The following is a 17,633-nucleotide window of genomic DNA, read 5'->3' on the forward strand; positions in this document are numbered from 1 at the left end:
TTGCATCTCCTTTGTCTAAGCGGTTCTAGGATGGAAGTATAAGGTCATAATTCAAGTCTTTGAGAAATATGCACTGTCACAATACAGCTGGTTTGGTGTTTCCCCCTATTAAATTTAACAACATAAGTAGACATGTGAATACTGATTGCCTGACACCCAGCCGTCTTCAAAATGTCCTGTGCTTAGCCACTCATTCAGACCACAGTGTCCAAATGTGTAGTGAATCATGAGTTCTCCCAGGGTATTGGGCATCTAGGTCTGTGATCACACATTTTGCCATTACATACTGCTTATGATTAAAGGATTTTGGCCTTTATAGTTACGATACACATACTCTATGTCAGATGGCGGGCAATTTAAAATTTGTGTGTACCGTCTACAAAACCAGCAACTTGCGGGAAATGTGCTTCTGCTAGGAAATGAAATGCTGGAATTTTTTCTAAACAACATCTCCTCTGTAGCACTACAGAAAACTCTACATGATGCACGTTGTCCAATTCCAGATACTACAGCCACAGTGCATTGATGGCTACCAGTAGCTATCAGTATAAACAGCACACAACCCGAATACGTGTAGGTATTGCTACACTGCAATGTGTAGGCCTGCTTAATACAGGGCCTGGGTCATTATTTAAACTCAAAATAACTTGTTTGGTAAACATGTATATGGCATAAACCTCTGCATCACTTTTGTTCAAAATAAGGTTTCCTCTGCCTGAATCTCTTCTCCTCCCTCCCAGAATCTGCATCCTGATAACGGAATAGTGTGCAACAATTGTGAAAGACCGCAAAGGATTTTGGGACCCCTTTGATTCTTTTCACCAAGTTAATTTCTGTTTCAAATCAGCGAAATTTTACACTTGCGAAACATGTTATTTTACCTAATTTCAACTGCTTATCCAATGTGGTGTGCAATTTCAACAAACACCAATTTAGAGGGTCTTTGTACAGACTCACAAAATATTCATATATTAGAGCAAAGATTTCCAGTTAGTGATTCTAAACTAGAAGTGAACTACCACAAGAGTGAAAAATCTTTAAGAGGAATCCAATACCACAAAGAACAATTGCTTACATTTCTTTTTTCTGTGGTGGAGGTTGGAGAGTGAAGATTTGACCCTTGCCTACCACTAGGGCATTTCAAGCTGAGAAGTGACACCTGACTTCCCGGGTCACTAAAAAGTGGATCCGATAATGACATTTTAGGTGACCTCTTTCTTTATGGCGTTGTATTTTTCTTTTCTTTTTATGCAATTCTTGGCTTTTTATTGAAAGCAGAAGTTAATTGTTTAAGGTCCTGATGAATGCCTCAACACCTCAGCCGAGGGTCCTAGTGAGGGCAGAAACGTGTTGACACATGAAATAAATTGAAAGGGTTAATAGACAACTGCCCAACTTATTCTCTTATTTTAATCCTGGCTCAGACAGAAAACAATAATGCTTATCATCTGTTTTGGAGTTAGTTTTAATCATGTCACTTAGATCATTTTTTTTGCACCACAACTCTCTTTATACTCTGCTAGCCACACACCTGACTGACTCCATAGGCAATATTATTACATACCAAAACATCCAAAGAGCCCCTCCCAATTAGAGAGGGAGTTGATGTCCGCTCCGTGATTCGCTCTCATGGCGTGAGGAGAATCCCTATGATGCAGCATGCCACCTCGGGTGGGTGAGGGATTTCTTCCCATTAAAGAATACTTCTTTGACATTCTAGATTCCATTCCTTGTTATAGACCCGGATATTCCATTGTGTGCTATGAGCCTTGATAGCGCACCAACGCAGGGCATGGCAGCAGCAACAGGCCAATCTTAGCAGATATGGCTCTGCAAGATTTGTCCCCCCATGCACTACATAGCACAACAAAATTGGTTGCAGCTCTACATTTCATGAAAGATAATAAATCTGGTCATCAATATGAAGGAAAAATATAGCAGTATGGCTAGCAGCAGGTCTCCTTTAACAAAACAAGACACAACGGAGGGCCTTACCATCAATAACAGAAGGATTATCTCACGAGGTTGCCAGTACGTTCACTCCCATCTACCTGCAAATGAAACATATTACTCTTCTGCTATTGGCCACAGGTGTTGTTTTATGTTTTCAGGGTGAAGAGTGTTCCCTACTACTACCCTCTGATGGAAGCTCCAGAAACGGGTGCTGGGAGATGGATGTGGATATTGCTGAGGATGAGATAGAGCAGTCTCTAATGGGTAAGTGATGTCACCTCACCAGATGTGGTTGATGCTTGAGTCTTCTATAAAGGTTAGTGTATTAAGTAAATGTATGCACTCACTCATTCAGCTACTCAAATGTTCTGGTAATTGCTTTTTTGTAAAGCTCTCTTAAACACCAGATGATTTCTTGACCTTGTAGTATATTGTCAGAGCGTTACAAGATACCCACTCGGCAAGTCCATGCACAAATATGGCTCTTCAATGACTGATGTAATCCCACGATAGGTGAGTCAACTCTCAAAGGGCAAAGGCAGAACAATCCAGAGAGTCGAGGTCAACACGTGAAACCATTGGCCATCCTTTCGTACTTCATGACATTTGGGAATGTGAAGCAGTGCTGCAGAAGAAGATCTGATCTTGCGAACAAAGTAAAGCAGGCACAGTATCCGAGATCATTCACGGGGTCTCATACAGGACCTTCAAAATATAAGGGTCCTTCATAGTGAGCTACTTAAGACAATGTGTGATCTAGGTGTCAGCCAATCATCATTGAGATGGCTGTACTTTTGCCATCATGGAGGTGAAAAAAGCATCCAGGCACAGAAGCAGAAACTTGGCCTGAGAGGGATAGAGAAGCATCATTCTTGATGTTCAATTTTCTGACCGGTAACGGGTTAGAGCCCAATTCTGGGGCCAAAATTGGTCAATGCAGGGCTTTAATGGATTACTAATGTGAAGAAGCTCAATTTTTTCCTCATTTAGCTTGAACCAATGGTCACCAACCTACTCCTTGAGCTGACGGGGCCAGGGACTCATATGGTGCGCATGATGCCCAGCCATGAAGCCTTATGCAAATTGGTTGTCATCCACATAAAAATAAAAAATATAAAAATCAAATGAGGGAGTCATGGCTACTAGAAAATTAACATAAACTTTAAATATCCATGGAGATCAGGCTAAAGCCTATACAACCCCACATGTAACCTGATGTGGATCTATAATATAAGTTGGCAATCTTAAAGATTTAGCAATGATCGAGAATTACCAGGCCAGAGGTGAGCCGGTCACCCTGCTGCTTCCAGCTGAGTTAGAAGAAGCTAATGGTTGGGATGGTCAAACACAGCTGATAGATCTGCAAAACTGCAAAAGCCAGAGTCAACCATACCTCCCGGGTCACCTACGGTAGCCAGGAGGACCATCTCTGTGATGTGAAGTAGTAAAAAACCAGCTTGGTGGAGCTGGAAAATGTCTGACGTTTCCCTGAAAAGACTCAGCTGCTTGGATTCAAATCCCCCCAGAAGTTATAGCTCTTGCATTGAGATGGGAGAGGGGATGATAGTTAACTCTAAAGGGGCGACTTGAACATTTGTTTACTATGGGAATCAATTGAGTGTATATTTATTAGTTGCAGTAGTTGTTTTAGTATAAGTATTATAATTTGTTCGAGGCATATGGGCTGCAGATGGTACATTATGAATAGATCGCCATCTGGTGTTGGGCTCGGATGATTGCACTTTGTTTTTCTCTTGGAGAGTCTTTTGTGTCTTGGTGACTCCTCCCTTAGTTGGTAGTGCGCATGGGCATCGGCTCCATCCTTAGATTGTTTTTTTCCGCCATCGGGTTCGGATGAAGATCGAGACGCTCCAGATCAACTTCTGAAGATAGTGATTTTTCGGCGCGTATTCCCTTTCCAATTCGACGGTATTGTTAGCGAACGCGTTCTTTCCATTCCGACGCGTTACAAATTCAAAATAGAAGAGAAAAACTTGGATCTACGTCGAGGAACAAGAGACCTTTCTCGGCGCAGTCAAGCCCGGAGTCCATGGAAAGGACTCCATTCAAAAAATGTCCATCGTGTGGTGCTAAGTTCCCACACAAGGACCTACACGAGGTGTGCAACCTCTGTCTATCGCCTGAACACGAATCCAGGGACTGCGAAGCCTGCGCGGCATTCTCCTCCAAGCTAACGATCAGAAATCGTCGAGCTCGAAGGCACGAGGCTTCCAGAAAGCAGGCGGAGGCGATCCCGGAGCTGTTCGGAGACGAACAAATCGAGGAAGAAGAGGACCAGTCGGGGTCGGAAGGGGACCAGTCGGAGGTTGAAGAACTCTTCGAGCAACAAACCGTGAGTGACGACGTCCCCTTACCGAAAAACCGACCCCGTGCGGTAACGACCCCGCCCTCGGGCCCGGTCAAATCGCTGAAAAAAGTTTCCGACGCCCCGCCTTCGGGCCCGGCAACGAAACCGAAACTGAAACCGAAACACTCGGAATCCCACCACGTCGGATCCGAGAAAAGGGCGTCATCAACTTCGACACCGAGGCGGCATATAAAGGAGAGCTCGGTATCGAAACATTCCATGTCGAAAAAGAAATATGATGTATCGCCCAAAAGACACTCGATACCCAAAAAGTCGGAATCGAGCAGACATTCGGTGTCGAAACCAGAAAGATCTGAGGATCGAAAACAAAAACAGCTCTCGGAACCAGGACCCTCGGTACCGATTCAAGAGCAACAAACAGATCCCAAGCAAAAGATCTTGTTTATTGACCCACAAACTGGGAAAGTGGTCACAAAGAAGAGAAAGAGTGAACAGTCAGAAGATAAACCTCTTCCTCCAAAAAAGAGAACAATGGGGACGAACATAACTCCTCCTGCTTCTCCTCGTCCTAAAGACACACCCTCCTCTCCTATTCCTCACAATAGGCCACATATTCCTACACCCGCCACACCAAGACCAGCTACACCTCAGTCAGATGTAGACAGTGATATAGGGGAGGGAGAACCTCAAGGGGATGACGAATCTATCCAGGATGAGGAAGATCCATGGGAAAATTACGATGTAGGGTCAGATGAGGACAACGACCCAGAGCTATACCCCTCAAAGCCTTCACCACCTGATGATAACACAGGTTTTGTGCAGCTCATTAATAGGGCAGCAAAATATCACAAACTAGATATGCACACAGAACCTCAGATAGAGGATTTCTTGTTAGAGACTCTACCTAGTGCACAGAGAACATCAGGTACTCTTCCTATGCTAAAGGGTCTTCTCACTCACACAGAAGAAATATTCGAAAACCCAGTGAGAGCCAGGGTGTTAAACCCAAGAATCGATAAAAAATATAAAGCGGCTCCAAAGGACCCAATATTTATTAGAGGGCATGTACCTCTAGACTCGCTGGTGGTCTCAACCGCTCGTAAGAGAGCAAACTCATTATCTACAGGAGAGGCTCCTCCACCAGATAAAGAGTCGAAGTTAATAGATGCATCAGGCAAGAGAGTAGCATCACAGGCAGCAAATAGCTGGCGTATAGCTAATACACAAGCTCTACTCGCACGTTACGACAGGGCACATTACGATGAGTTAGAAAAACTTCTCACACATCTTCCAAAAGAACATCAAAAGAAGGCAGACCAATTAATTCAGGAAGGTAAAATAATAACTAATACTTCCATTAAGTGTGCGTTAGACGCAGCAGACACTGCAGCAAGGTCTATTAACACTAGTGTCATGCTAAGAAGGCACGCATGGCTCAGAATCTCAGGATTCAAACAAGAAGTTCAAACAGCCCTACTAAATAGACCATTTGATCAGAAGACATTGTTCGGTTCAAGTACAGACGAGACATTAGAAAAGATGAAAAAGGATACAGAAACGGCTAAGTCAATGGGAGCATTGCAACAGCCAACGCACAGAGGTTCCTTTCGTAGATCCACCTATAGAGGGGGCTCAAAAAACACAGGAACAAATCAGCAATCCACATCTTTCACACCAACATCACCCAGAGGTAATTCAAGAGGTAATTACAGAGGTAACAACAATAAGGGTAGAGGCCGCGGAAATAATAACAACCGCAACGCTTCAACACCAAAACAGTGACTTCATAGATCTCCCCCCAGACCACATAACACCGGTCGGGGGACGTCTATCACAGTTCCTACCTGTCTGGGAAGACATCACGTCAGACAAGTGGGTGAGACAAATTATCCAACATGGTTATTGCCTAGAACTCACAGCTACCCCGCCAAACATCCCCCCCAAACAGCGCCCAATGAGTCAGGATCATTTGACATTGTTAAGAGAAGAAGTGCTAGCACTTCTACAAAAGCATGCAATAGAGAAGGTCCCAAAGGATCAACAAGGAACAGGAGTATACTCTCTATACTTCCTGATCCCCAAAAAGGACGGGTCCCTACGACCAATATTAGACCTCAGACCTCTCAATGCTTACATAAATTCGGAGCACTTCCACATGGTCACGCTCCAACAAGTACTACCTTTACTGAAGCAAGGGGACTTTCTTTCTACACTGGATCTAAAAGACGCTTACTTTCATATCCCAATTCACAAAGCCCACAGAAAATACCTAAGGTTTGTGTTAGAAGGACAACACTACCAGTTCAAGGTCCTTCCGTTCGGTGTCACAACAGCACCGAGAGTTTTCACAAAATGCCTAGCTGTGGTGGCAGCACACCTAAGAAGACAACAAATACATGTCTTCCCATACTTGGACGATTGGCTAATAAAGGCCAAATCCAAGGAAGAATGTCTTCACAACACACAGAAGACAATTCAACTGCTGCACCACCTAGGGTTTACGGTGAACTACAAAAAATCACACCTGCAACCAAACCAGATCCAGCAATACCTGGGGGCTACAGTAGACACAGAAAAGGCAATAGCATACCCCAACCCAATCAGAGTACAGACAATGGTCGGGTTAATACAAAAATTTCAACCACAACACTCACTACCAGCACGAGTGTTTATGCAACTATTAGGCATGATGTCCTCTTGCATACTGCTAATACCACATGCCAGACTACAAATGCGCCCACTACAAGAGTGTCTAGCGACACAGTGGAATCAGGCTCAAGGTCAGATTACAGATCTGGTGTTGGTAAACGACCGGACGTATCGCTCTCTGAAGTGGTGGAACACAGAAAACATTTCCAAAGGACGGTCGTTCCTAGAGCCAGTTCCACAAGTAATAATAACAGCGGACGCATCGCTCTCCGGATGGGGAGCGCATATGGACAAATACACAGTACAGGGGAAGTGGAGTGCGCAGCAAAAGAAGCTGCACATCAACTACCTGGAACTGTTAGCAATATTTCTAGCACTAAAAGCTTTCCAAATGCAAATAACAAACAAGGCAGTCCTGATCAGAACAGACAACATGACTGCAATGTATTATATTCAAAAACAGGGGGGGACACACTCTCTCCAACTGTCCAAACTAGCACAGGACATATGGAGATGGGCCATTCCTCAAAAAATCTACCTGTTAGCGGAACACCTACCAGGAATTCAAAATCAAATAGCAGACATCCTAAGCAGACAGTCAGAACAAGTTCACGAATGGGAACTGCACGACCAAATACTACAGCCATTCTTCCAAAAATGGGGGCAACCAGAGATAGATCTGTTTGCAAATCATCAAAACGCAAAATGCAAACAATTCGCATCCAGGTACCCACACCAAAGGTCCCAGGGCAATGCACTGTGGATAAATTGGTCCAACAAATTTGCTTACGCGTTCCCTCCTCTACCACTAATTCCACTACTGGTGAGGAAACTGCAGCAGCACTCAATGACAATGATACTAGTGGCACCCACGTGGGCAAGACAGCCGTGGTTCACCACGCTGCTACAACTCTCACAAGTACCACATCAAAAGCTAAGATTATTACCCATGCATCTTACACAGAACCATGGAGAAATAATGCACCCAGATCCCAAACAACTGAACCTAGCGATCTGGCTCCTGAGGTCATAGAGTTTGGGTATTTAGATTTACCACCAGAATGCATGGAAATCATTAAACAGGCAAGACGTCCTACCACCAGAGCATGCTATGCAGCAAAATGGAAGAGGTTTGCTATACACTGTAACAGTAAGCACATCAACCCTCTGGACGCATCCACTAAACAAATCATTTGCTACTTATTACACTTACAACAATGTAATCTAGCATATACATCTATTAGGGTTCATCTAGCAGCCATAGCGGCGTACCTACAAAACAGACAACACCTGTCATTGTTTAAAGTACCAGCAATTAAAGCTTTCATGGAAGGACTCAAAAGAGTCATTCCACCAAGAAGACCACCTTCCCCAGTCTGGAATCTCAACATAGTGCTTACCAGACTAATGGGGCCACCCTTTGAACCTATGCATAGGTGTGAAATACAATTCCTCACATGGAAGGTGGCCTTCCTCATAGCTATCACATCACTTAGAAGAGTAAGTGAACTGCAGGCTTTTACGATTCAGGAACCATTTATGCAGCTACACCAAAATAAAGTGGTTCTTAGAACAAACCCAAAATTCTTACCAAAGGTTATTTCAGCATTCCACATCAATCAGTCAGTGGAATTACCGGTTTTCTTTCCAAAACCACAAACAGTAGCGGAAAGAGCCCTACATACACTGGATGTTAGGAGGGCCATATTGTACTATATAGAGAGAACACAAACTTTCAGAAAGACAAAACAGCTATTTGTTGCGTTTTCTCCCACACATAAAGGCAATCCCATCTCCAAAGCGGGCATTGCCAGGTGGATTGTAAAATGCATTCAAATATGCTACTTAAAAGCAAAGAGAACATTAACTGTTCCTCCTAGAGCTCACTCTACACGTAAACTAGGAGCATCTATGGCATTTCTGGGAAACATTCCACTAGATGACATATGCAAAGCGGCTACCTGGGTTACACCGCACACTTTCACAAAACACTATTGTGTAGATGTGCACACAACACAACAAGCTAGAGTGGGACAAGCAGTATTAAAAACATTGTTTCAGACAGTTGCAACAGACACGGGCGACCACCGCTAGGGAGAGAACTGCTGTATAGTCTATTCATAATGTACCATCTGCAGCCCATATGCCTCGAACGGAATATGCTACTTACCAGTATGCATCTGTTCTTGGCATAGAGGGCTGCAGAGTGGTACATGCCCTCCCAGCCTCCCCGGAAACCTGTGTCTGTTCCAACACTATCTTATTTAGATACACTTACATGGGCACTCTTATCTGTATTCTACTATACTACTCCATCTAACACTACTATGGCAAAACAATCTAAGGATGGAGCCGATGCCCATGCGCACTACCAACTAAGGGAGGAGTCACCAAGACACAAAAGACTCTCCAAGAGAAAAACAAAGTGCAATCATCCGAGCCCAACACCAGATGGCGATCTATTCATAATGTACCACTCTGCAGCCCTCTATGCCAAGAACAGATGCATACTGGTAAGTAGCATATTCCTTTTGCTTCGCTGTTGTTATTTTTGGAATTATCATTATTAGTGTTATTTGTATTACTATTATTAACCCCTTCGCAGCTTCGCCGTTGGCCGAGGCGGCCCCGCCCACTTAATGGAACGCCCCACACCACGGCGGAACTGCTGCCGCGGTTAAGGTGTTAATATTATATTTCTTCTTCTTTTTATTTTTTCCTCCTTTTTGTTATTATAATTATTATTATTATTTACATTATTATTATTATTATTATTAATATTATAATTAATAAACCGTATTATTATTACTAATAATGACAATAATAAATAAATAAATAAATAATAATAATAATCACAATAATAATACTAATACTAATAATACAAATAGTACGTTACTATTCCTACAGTTATTTCTATCACAGGCAACAATAATATTAGGAATACTGCTATTACTACTACTACTACTAATAATAATAATAATAATAATATTACAATCAGTAATATAAGTATTGTGAATGGGAGACTGTTACCCCCTAAAACCCCTACACAACTGTAATAGGGTCACTGGCCATTTACAATAAGGTATGTGATACAGTGACGTCACAGTCCCTTAGGTGCTGGGCAGATGAGCGATTACGGGCTGACCTGCGATTAGTGAGCTTTGTTTACCAATGACGCCCTGCTCCTTGAGGACTGTAGCACTGTCACTAGATGCCAAGGATTACTATTTAACTCTTGTCCCTCTAAAGGGTAATGTCGTTAGCATGAATTACCAGATTCTGGACCTGGTAATTTACTGCTAGGATGCACAAGAGAGGGTAACAGAAGCTGTTTTCCTCTGCTGTTATATTTTTAAGGAATTCCAGGCAGCTATCAGAGAGTCAGTCATTGTAGCGCTGCATAGCAGAGAGCAAACCTTCAGCTGAGGAGGGAGAGGGACAGCACAGTGGGTCCAATTTGCTTTCGTAAACTGAGACGAAAGTCTAACTTTACGACTTTTGGTATTCACAAAGGGCTTTTACGAGTAGCAAAGTCAGATTTTTGTTTCAGTTAAACTTAAATTCTGGTCTTAAGTTTAACTGAGACCAAAAGTTAGACTTTTGGTCTCCGTCATGAAGATAGACTTTCGTCTAACTTTACCTTTGTGAATCGAGCCCAGAGTGTGGTTGTGTGTGTGTGGGAGGGGGGGGGGGGCAGGAGAGCAGGTTGATTATTTTTTATCTTTTGGGGGGAGAACCAATGTAATGTATGACCCATTACTCCTCCACAAATGTTGAAAGCAGGGGCAGATGATTTTGGGGACCGTACATATCCTACAATTATAGATTAGGAAAAAGTGCCTAAGGGGGATTTTTCCACTAAGGGTCAGACTCATTTGCTCTTGTAGTTTAATTGACATCTCACTATATGTTCAGTCAGTGCTGTGATCTTTAAAAAGTATTCCCTCTTCGTTTACAATAGCATACGGTTGAATGGTAAAATCTCAGATGTCTATACAAGAACAAACTTTTCAAGCTTCAATTTTTATACAAGACCCATACACAGTCCCTAGTATTTACATGCATTGGTAACATAGTGAAGTTTATCTTAGTCTCTGTAGGTGTGCCAAGGATTAATGAGGTAGGAGTCCATGGCACCAAATAGTGTGAACACCATATCACAGGACAAGGTATTGAAAGTTAAGTAACTATTGATTTTCTATACCTAATTCCTCATACATGTACCTTGAAAATATATAATCTTCAAGGTGCATAGAAGCGGAGTTCAGAATAATAAATCCATACTTCCTCTATATGCACTTAATTTTGATATTTTGTTCCTCTATATTCCGTCCACGTTATTACGGTATTTCGATATCCCAAGCCTCGAAATTCCGTTGCACAATCGTGTTTATGGGATCGTTTTGCTAAGGGAGGGTATTGAAAATACTCTGGAGATCTTGGATCCATCTGAAATTTTTTGACAGTAAATTATCTCTGGCTCCCGTGCTCTAGGCACTAAAACTATGGTACTATCGACAACCCAGAGTCAATGGCTTCCACCTTTAGCATGGGTACCCAACGCTCAGAAAACTCAGGGCCATAATATCAAGAACGGTGATAACATTATCGCCGCTTTAGCGGCAGGAAACTGCCGCTAAATTGGCGATAATGGGCTTGATAATATGCCATGGGGAATTCCAATAGAAGCCCAGCTTCTGGTGGGAAGGACATCCAACCTGGGCTAAAGAGGCGATAATGTTACGCCCGTTCTTGATAATATGGCCCTCACTCTCACAGAGGACCTGCCTGAAGAGCTAACCAATAGCACAAGAGAGACAGAAGTGGATGACTGTGAGGGTGATGAGGTACATAAGATCTCCTGAGCTGAACAATGAGGTGGTAAAGTGAGGACACCTCTGATGGGCTCTGAGTGGGTTGGAGGAAGGCCGTCAGGTCTTTATGGACGATGAAACTTCGGCCAAGTAATGGACCTAAACGGTTCTTGTCCCTCAGACAAGACCAGTCCTCGGGCCCACCTAAACTAGCATATATCCAAACGGGGGCAGCAAACCACTTCTGCTGGCAGGAGTCATAGAACAGGAAGTGACTAAGGAAGTACCACCAAGCATGTATGCTTCCACATCACAAAGGAAGGACCGGGCACCCGCTGGGGTGCCATACAGACGTCGAAAACCTGTTGAAGGACATTGCCCAACTCTTCGAGGGCCCAGGACATCTAAAAAAAAAAGGGTTTTGCTGAAATACTGGGGTTGAGCACCTATAGGTGAGAATTTGCCAAAACAGTAAAGCAATGTCAGATACTGTGCCAACCTCCCTTTCTTCTGTTTACTGTGGTCGTGAATAACGTTGACAGTGAGGTCATTTTGGTTTTAATCGTTAGCTTGTAAAATAATACGTGTCGTGTCCAAAATGTTTCCTAGGAGACCTCAGCGGGACTGCCTAATTCTGGGGTTGCTGAATACCAAGGCTGTCTAATCTTGATTCCACCTCACGCCTCATTCTTCCACCACCCTAGACTTGCTGTCTCCCTATCTTGCTCTTGCAGATTCTTATTCATCTCTGCTTTTCATGTCTGTCAGTTTCCCTATCTTTCTCTGCCCCACTTCCTTCTAAATTTTCTGCTTTTCTCTTTCTCGATCTTGGTCAAATAAACCCTGCTACCCAAAAATGACTGCTGGTGCCCAAACCCTAAAACCACTGAAACAAAAATAAGCAGTGGGTTCACTTGCCATTAAAAGCGTGACTGTGAGCTGGGGTTTAACTTCCACCCCAGTGCATACAGAAGTTTGTGGAGGGATTGGCATTCAGAGCTGTGCAATAAATAGCTGTGATCAGGCTGTTTTCTCCTGACTGATTTTGTAAGGTCAAGTTGAATGGATCTTCTGTTTGATTAAAAATTACTTTACGTGCCTAGCGTGTTTCTCAGAGCAACCTGTTTTTCCGAAGAGCAAAACCAGCCAAAGTTAAGAGAGCCCTAGAAAAAATATGCGAATAAATAACTCACAGGGAGAAAACTATTTACAGAGTAAATAGCAAAATGCCGCACACATAGAAAAAGCAAAAACAAGAAGAAATAAAAGTATTTCTCCTTGTTTCACCATTCTAACGCCTGCTCATTCACGATGTTAGTTTTTGGCGTTGTCTCAGATTCAGACCTTCTTGTAAATCTGGGACAGCGGCAAAAGCAATGGCTGTTATGCCCACACCTTGTAAATATGGAGTTGGACGTTGCACCACAGGAACGTTGTTAAAACCTGTGGCACAATGGCCCTATAAATATGCCCCGGTGTATTTAAGGTATAAAGCGATGCACTTGATGGGTCATGTGTTTGTTCCAGCAGCTGAATTGCAGTGTGTGCTACACATCACGATTGATGGGCATTGACTCAGTAGGAGCAATCTGTGTATCCTTCCACTTTGAGGAAGGGAGTTAAATGTCTGTCATGCAGGTGGGAAGAGGACACTAAAGCTGGTGAGGCAAAGAAAAATGGAGTATTAAAAGCAGCAGTGAAAGATTTTGGAACTGAAAATGTAAGACAGTGGGTGATCATGTCCATATTCTGCCTTATTTCTGTAGGACTGAGCTTCAGACTGGATTCTTCCACTGCCCATCCACTGCTGACCATCTCGCCCTCCGGTCTCCAGGTCATCTATACTGGACAAGCTCTGTCGACCTGCAGCCTGCGGAGAAAATCCAGAGATGGAGTGACATTCAGCCGCTCAGTGTCCGCATCACTGCCATCTCTCTTGGAAGGTGAAGTGGTTGCTCAGAAGCTACCTCCAAAGCCACATGTGATGGCGGATGTGAGCATCAAGGGAGGCCTTTTCTACTGGGAGGTGGATGTGTGTAACAGCCAGTCTTATCAACTTGGTGAGTGGCGGAGCAGTGCCTTGTTGCACAGTCGACAATGTCCTTATTGCATAGTCTACAGCGTCATTGCTCATTGCACCTAGATCAGGTGCCTAGCTCAATTTTTCCAGAGAGATAGGGCTCGATTCACAGAACTAACTTAAGACAAAATCCTAAACTTACTACTTTTGGTATTCACAGAAGTTAGGATTATGTCTTACATTTGTTTTAAGACAGACTTAAGTTAGGATTTTGTCTTAAAACAAACTTAAGACAAAATCCTAACTTCTGTGAATACCAAAAGTAGTAAGTTTAGGATTTTGTCTTAAATTAGTTCTGTGAATCGGGCCCAAACAATTGATCCCTGGAGCAGTGCTGCATTCCAAGGCTTCTGAAACAATAACATATCTGTTGCAGTACCTGGATCAAAGAATCCAGTAGCAACAACTTTCCAATAAATCTTTCCAGAAAGCTGAGGCAGCTCCTCCACCATGGCGGAGAAGCACCCCCCCCCTCGCCTTAAAGCGTAAAGAAAGAAAAAATAAATCAACAGGAAACATGTTATTATCGTATTATTTTTCCTTTCCTGCCGAGTCCTGGGGGTGGGGCCTGGGGTGACAGGCACTGAGGGGAGTGGTAGGTACACTGCCTTCACTGCTCATGGCGGTTTGACAAGGCATCTCAGGCCGGTCAAAGCATCATGCCATGCGCAGTGAAGCTCTGTCCAACCCCAGCTGAATTGCTGGGTGGGAGAGAGCAAGCACAGGCTCCCAGTCTCCCTGCAAACGCAAATGTGGAGTGTTCAGGCCAATCCTGTGGCTTCTCTCATGGCATGAGAGCAGCTTCAGGATTGGCTGCAGTGGAGTCTGGGAGCCTGGGCTTGTGAGGAGGAGAGGAGCAGAAGAACTCGATGTGTCAGCTGCAAGTAAGTTTTTTTAAATTACGTATTTTTTACATTTTGTCCCATGACTCCATCCCCTAGAGCCCACCCGCCCCATCACTCCTCCACAACACCGGCTGCTTCTGCTAGAAAGTCCTATTTCTTAATGATCGAGTAATATCCATTCCCAGGCCTGTGCAGTAGTGGAGCGGGGCAGGGGATATTAACAGATAACGGACTAAGGCAAATTAAATACATAAATATCTTGTATTCTGTCATTTGTCGACATCCCCCCTCCAGTGCACCACCCTGCCCCACCTCACCGCACTTAGCTGCACCTGCCGCTGCTGCCTCACAGTTTCCCCATATGCATTCTGGTAGGTTAAATCAGAATCAATTTATCAGGGGAAAAGGCCCAGAAAAATGGCGAAATGTGGAATTCTGTGTGTTTAAAACCGATTCCAATTCATGCTCCATTTTCCTTTCAAAAACTCTTAATAGGAAGTATTTACCATGTTAAAGACCACTCTTTTGGGTAATGGTATCAATACCCCATTGTATTCCAGCAAATTCATAAAGAGGGCTAAATATTTATTTTAGATTACACACAATAGCAGACCCTCAGGCTCCCTTGAAGTCATTCTGATGCCTGAACTCTATGAAGTCCTAATGCAAAATATGGGCTCTGATGCAATTTATATATATATATATATATATCATGCGAATGTCTGACATAATATCGACAGACAAAATATCTACATACAAAAATATTGACACAAAAATATCGAAATCAAAAATATCGGAGTTATATCTTTATAAAGGTAAGTACAAAAATATCGGAAAAAAATATCGTAGTACAAAAATATCGAAATTAAAAATATCATTTTTTTTAATGTATTAATAATAATGTAAAAATAATTTAAAAATACATATAATTTTACAAATATTAAATAAAAACATTAAAACATATTTAAACAATAATAAGTAATACATATACATTTAAAATAAATTAAAAAGTCTACATACAAATTAATATATATACTTTCTCCACATATTGCAACAGTAGGAAAAGCGTTGGATAGCGTAGGGGTTTAAATTACTATTCCCACTACAAAGGTTGCAACAGTAGGGAAAGCGTTGGATAGCGTAGGGGTTAAAATTACTATTCCTACTCCAGGGGGTGCAACAGTAGGGAAAGCGTTGGATAGCATAGGGGTTTAAATTACTATTCCCACTCCAGAGGGTGCAACAGTAAGGAAAGCGTTGGATAGCGTAGGGGTTTAAATTACTATTCCCACTCCAAAGGGTGCAACAGTAAGGAAAGCGTTGGATAGCGTAGGGGTTTAAATTACTATTCCCACTCCAGAGGGTGCAACAGTAGGGAAAGCGTTGGATAGCGTAGGGGTAAACATTACTATTCCCACTCCAGAGGGTGCAACAGTAGGGAAAGCAGAGGATAGCGTAGGGGTTAAAATTACTATTTCCACTCCACAGGGTGCAACAGTAGGGAAAGCAGAGGATAGCGTAGGGGTTTAAATTACTATTCCCACTACAAAGGGTGCAACAGTAGGGAAAGCGTTGGATAGCGTGGGGGTTAAAATTACTATTCCTACTCCAGGGGGTGCAACAGTAGGGAAAGCTTTGGATAGCATAGGGGTTTAAATTACTATTCCCACTCCAGAGGGTGCAACAGTAAGGAAAGCGTTGGATAGCGTAGGGGTTTAAATGACTATTCCCACTCCAAAGGGTGCAACAGTAAGGAAAGCGTTGGATAGCGTAGTGGTTTAAATTACTATTCCCACTCCAGAGGGTGCAACAGTAGGGAAAGCGTTGGATAGCGTAGGGGTAAACATTACTATTCCCACTCCAGAGGGTGCAACAGTAGGGAAAGCGTTGGATAGCGTAGGGGTAAAAATTACTATTCCTACTCCAGAGGGTGCAACAGTAGGGAAAATGTTGGATAGCGTAGGGTTAAAAATTACTATTCCCACTCCAGAGGGTGCAACAGTAGGGAAAGCGTTGGATAGCGTAGGGATAAAAATTACTATTCCCACTCCAGAGGGTGCAACAGTAGGGAAAGGGTTGGATAGCGTAGGGGTAAACATTTCTATTCCCACTCCAGAGAGTGCAACAGTAGGGAAAGCGTTGGAGAGCGTAGGGGTTTAAATTACTATTCCCACTCCAGAGGGTGCAACAGTAGGGAAGCGTTGGATAGCTTAGGGGTAAAAATTACTATTCCCACTCCAGAGAGTGCAACAGTAGGGAAAGCGTTGGATAGCGTAGGGGTTTAAATTACTATTCCCACTCCAGAGGGTGCAACAGTAGGGAAAGCGTTGGATAGCTTAGGGGTAAAAATTACTATTCCCACTCCAGAGAGTGCAACAGTAGGGAAAGCGTTGGATAGCGTAGGGGTTTAAATTACTATTCCCACTCCAGAGGGTGCAACAGTAGGGAAGGCGTTGGATAGCGTAGGGGTAAAAATGACTATTCCCACTCCAGAAGGTGCAACAGTAGGGAAAACGCTGGATAGCGTAGGGGTAAAAATTACTATTCCCACTCCAGAGGGTGCAACAGTAGGGAAAACGTTGGATAGCGTAGGGGTTAAAATTACTATTCCCACTCCAGAGGGTGCAACAGTAGGGAAAGCGTTGGATAGCGTAGGGGTTTAAATTACTATTCCCACTCGAGAGGGTGCAACAGTAGGGAAAGCGTTGGATAGCGTAGGGGTTAAAATTACTATTTCCACTCCACAGGGTGCAACAGTAGGGAAAGCGTTGGATAGCGTAGAGGTTTAATTTACTATTCCCACTCCAGAGGGTGCAACAGTAGGGAAAGCGTTGGATAGCGTAGGGGTTAAAATTACTATTCCCACTCCAGAGGGTGCAACAGTAGGGAAAGCATTGGATAGCATGGGGGTAAAAATTACTTCACACACTACTCCCCCTTTAACACACAACACAGTACACATA

General features: G+C 43.2%; 1 protein-coding gene across 1 annotated transcript in view; it reads left to right on the forward strand.

Annotated features, from left to right (window-relative positions):
* Positions 1–17,633, forward strand: part of LOC147684085 (uncharacterized) — a 48,324-nt gene that overhangs the window by 20,809 nt on the left and 9,882 nt on the right. Inside the window, exons 2-3 of the mRNA XM_086944948.1 lie at positions 2,112–2,217; positions 13,512–13,805. Of these exons, the coding sequence (XP_086801074.1) occupies positions 2,112–2,217; positions 13,512–13,805 (400 nt within the window). The remainder of the gene's footprint in view (positions 1–2,111; positions 2,218–13,511; positions 13,806–17,633) is intronic.

Source organism: Lissotriton vulgaris, chromosome 11 (assembly GCF_964263255.1).
Source record: "Lissotriton vulgaris chromosome 11, aLisVul1.2, whole genome shotgun sequence".
Classification (NCBI taxonomy): Eukaryota; Metazoa; Chordata; class Amphibia; order Caudata; family Salamandridae; genus Lissotriton; species Lissotriton vulgaris.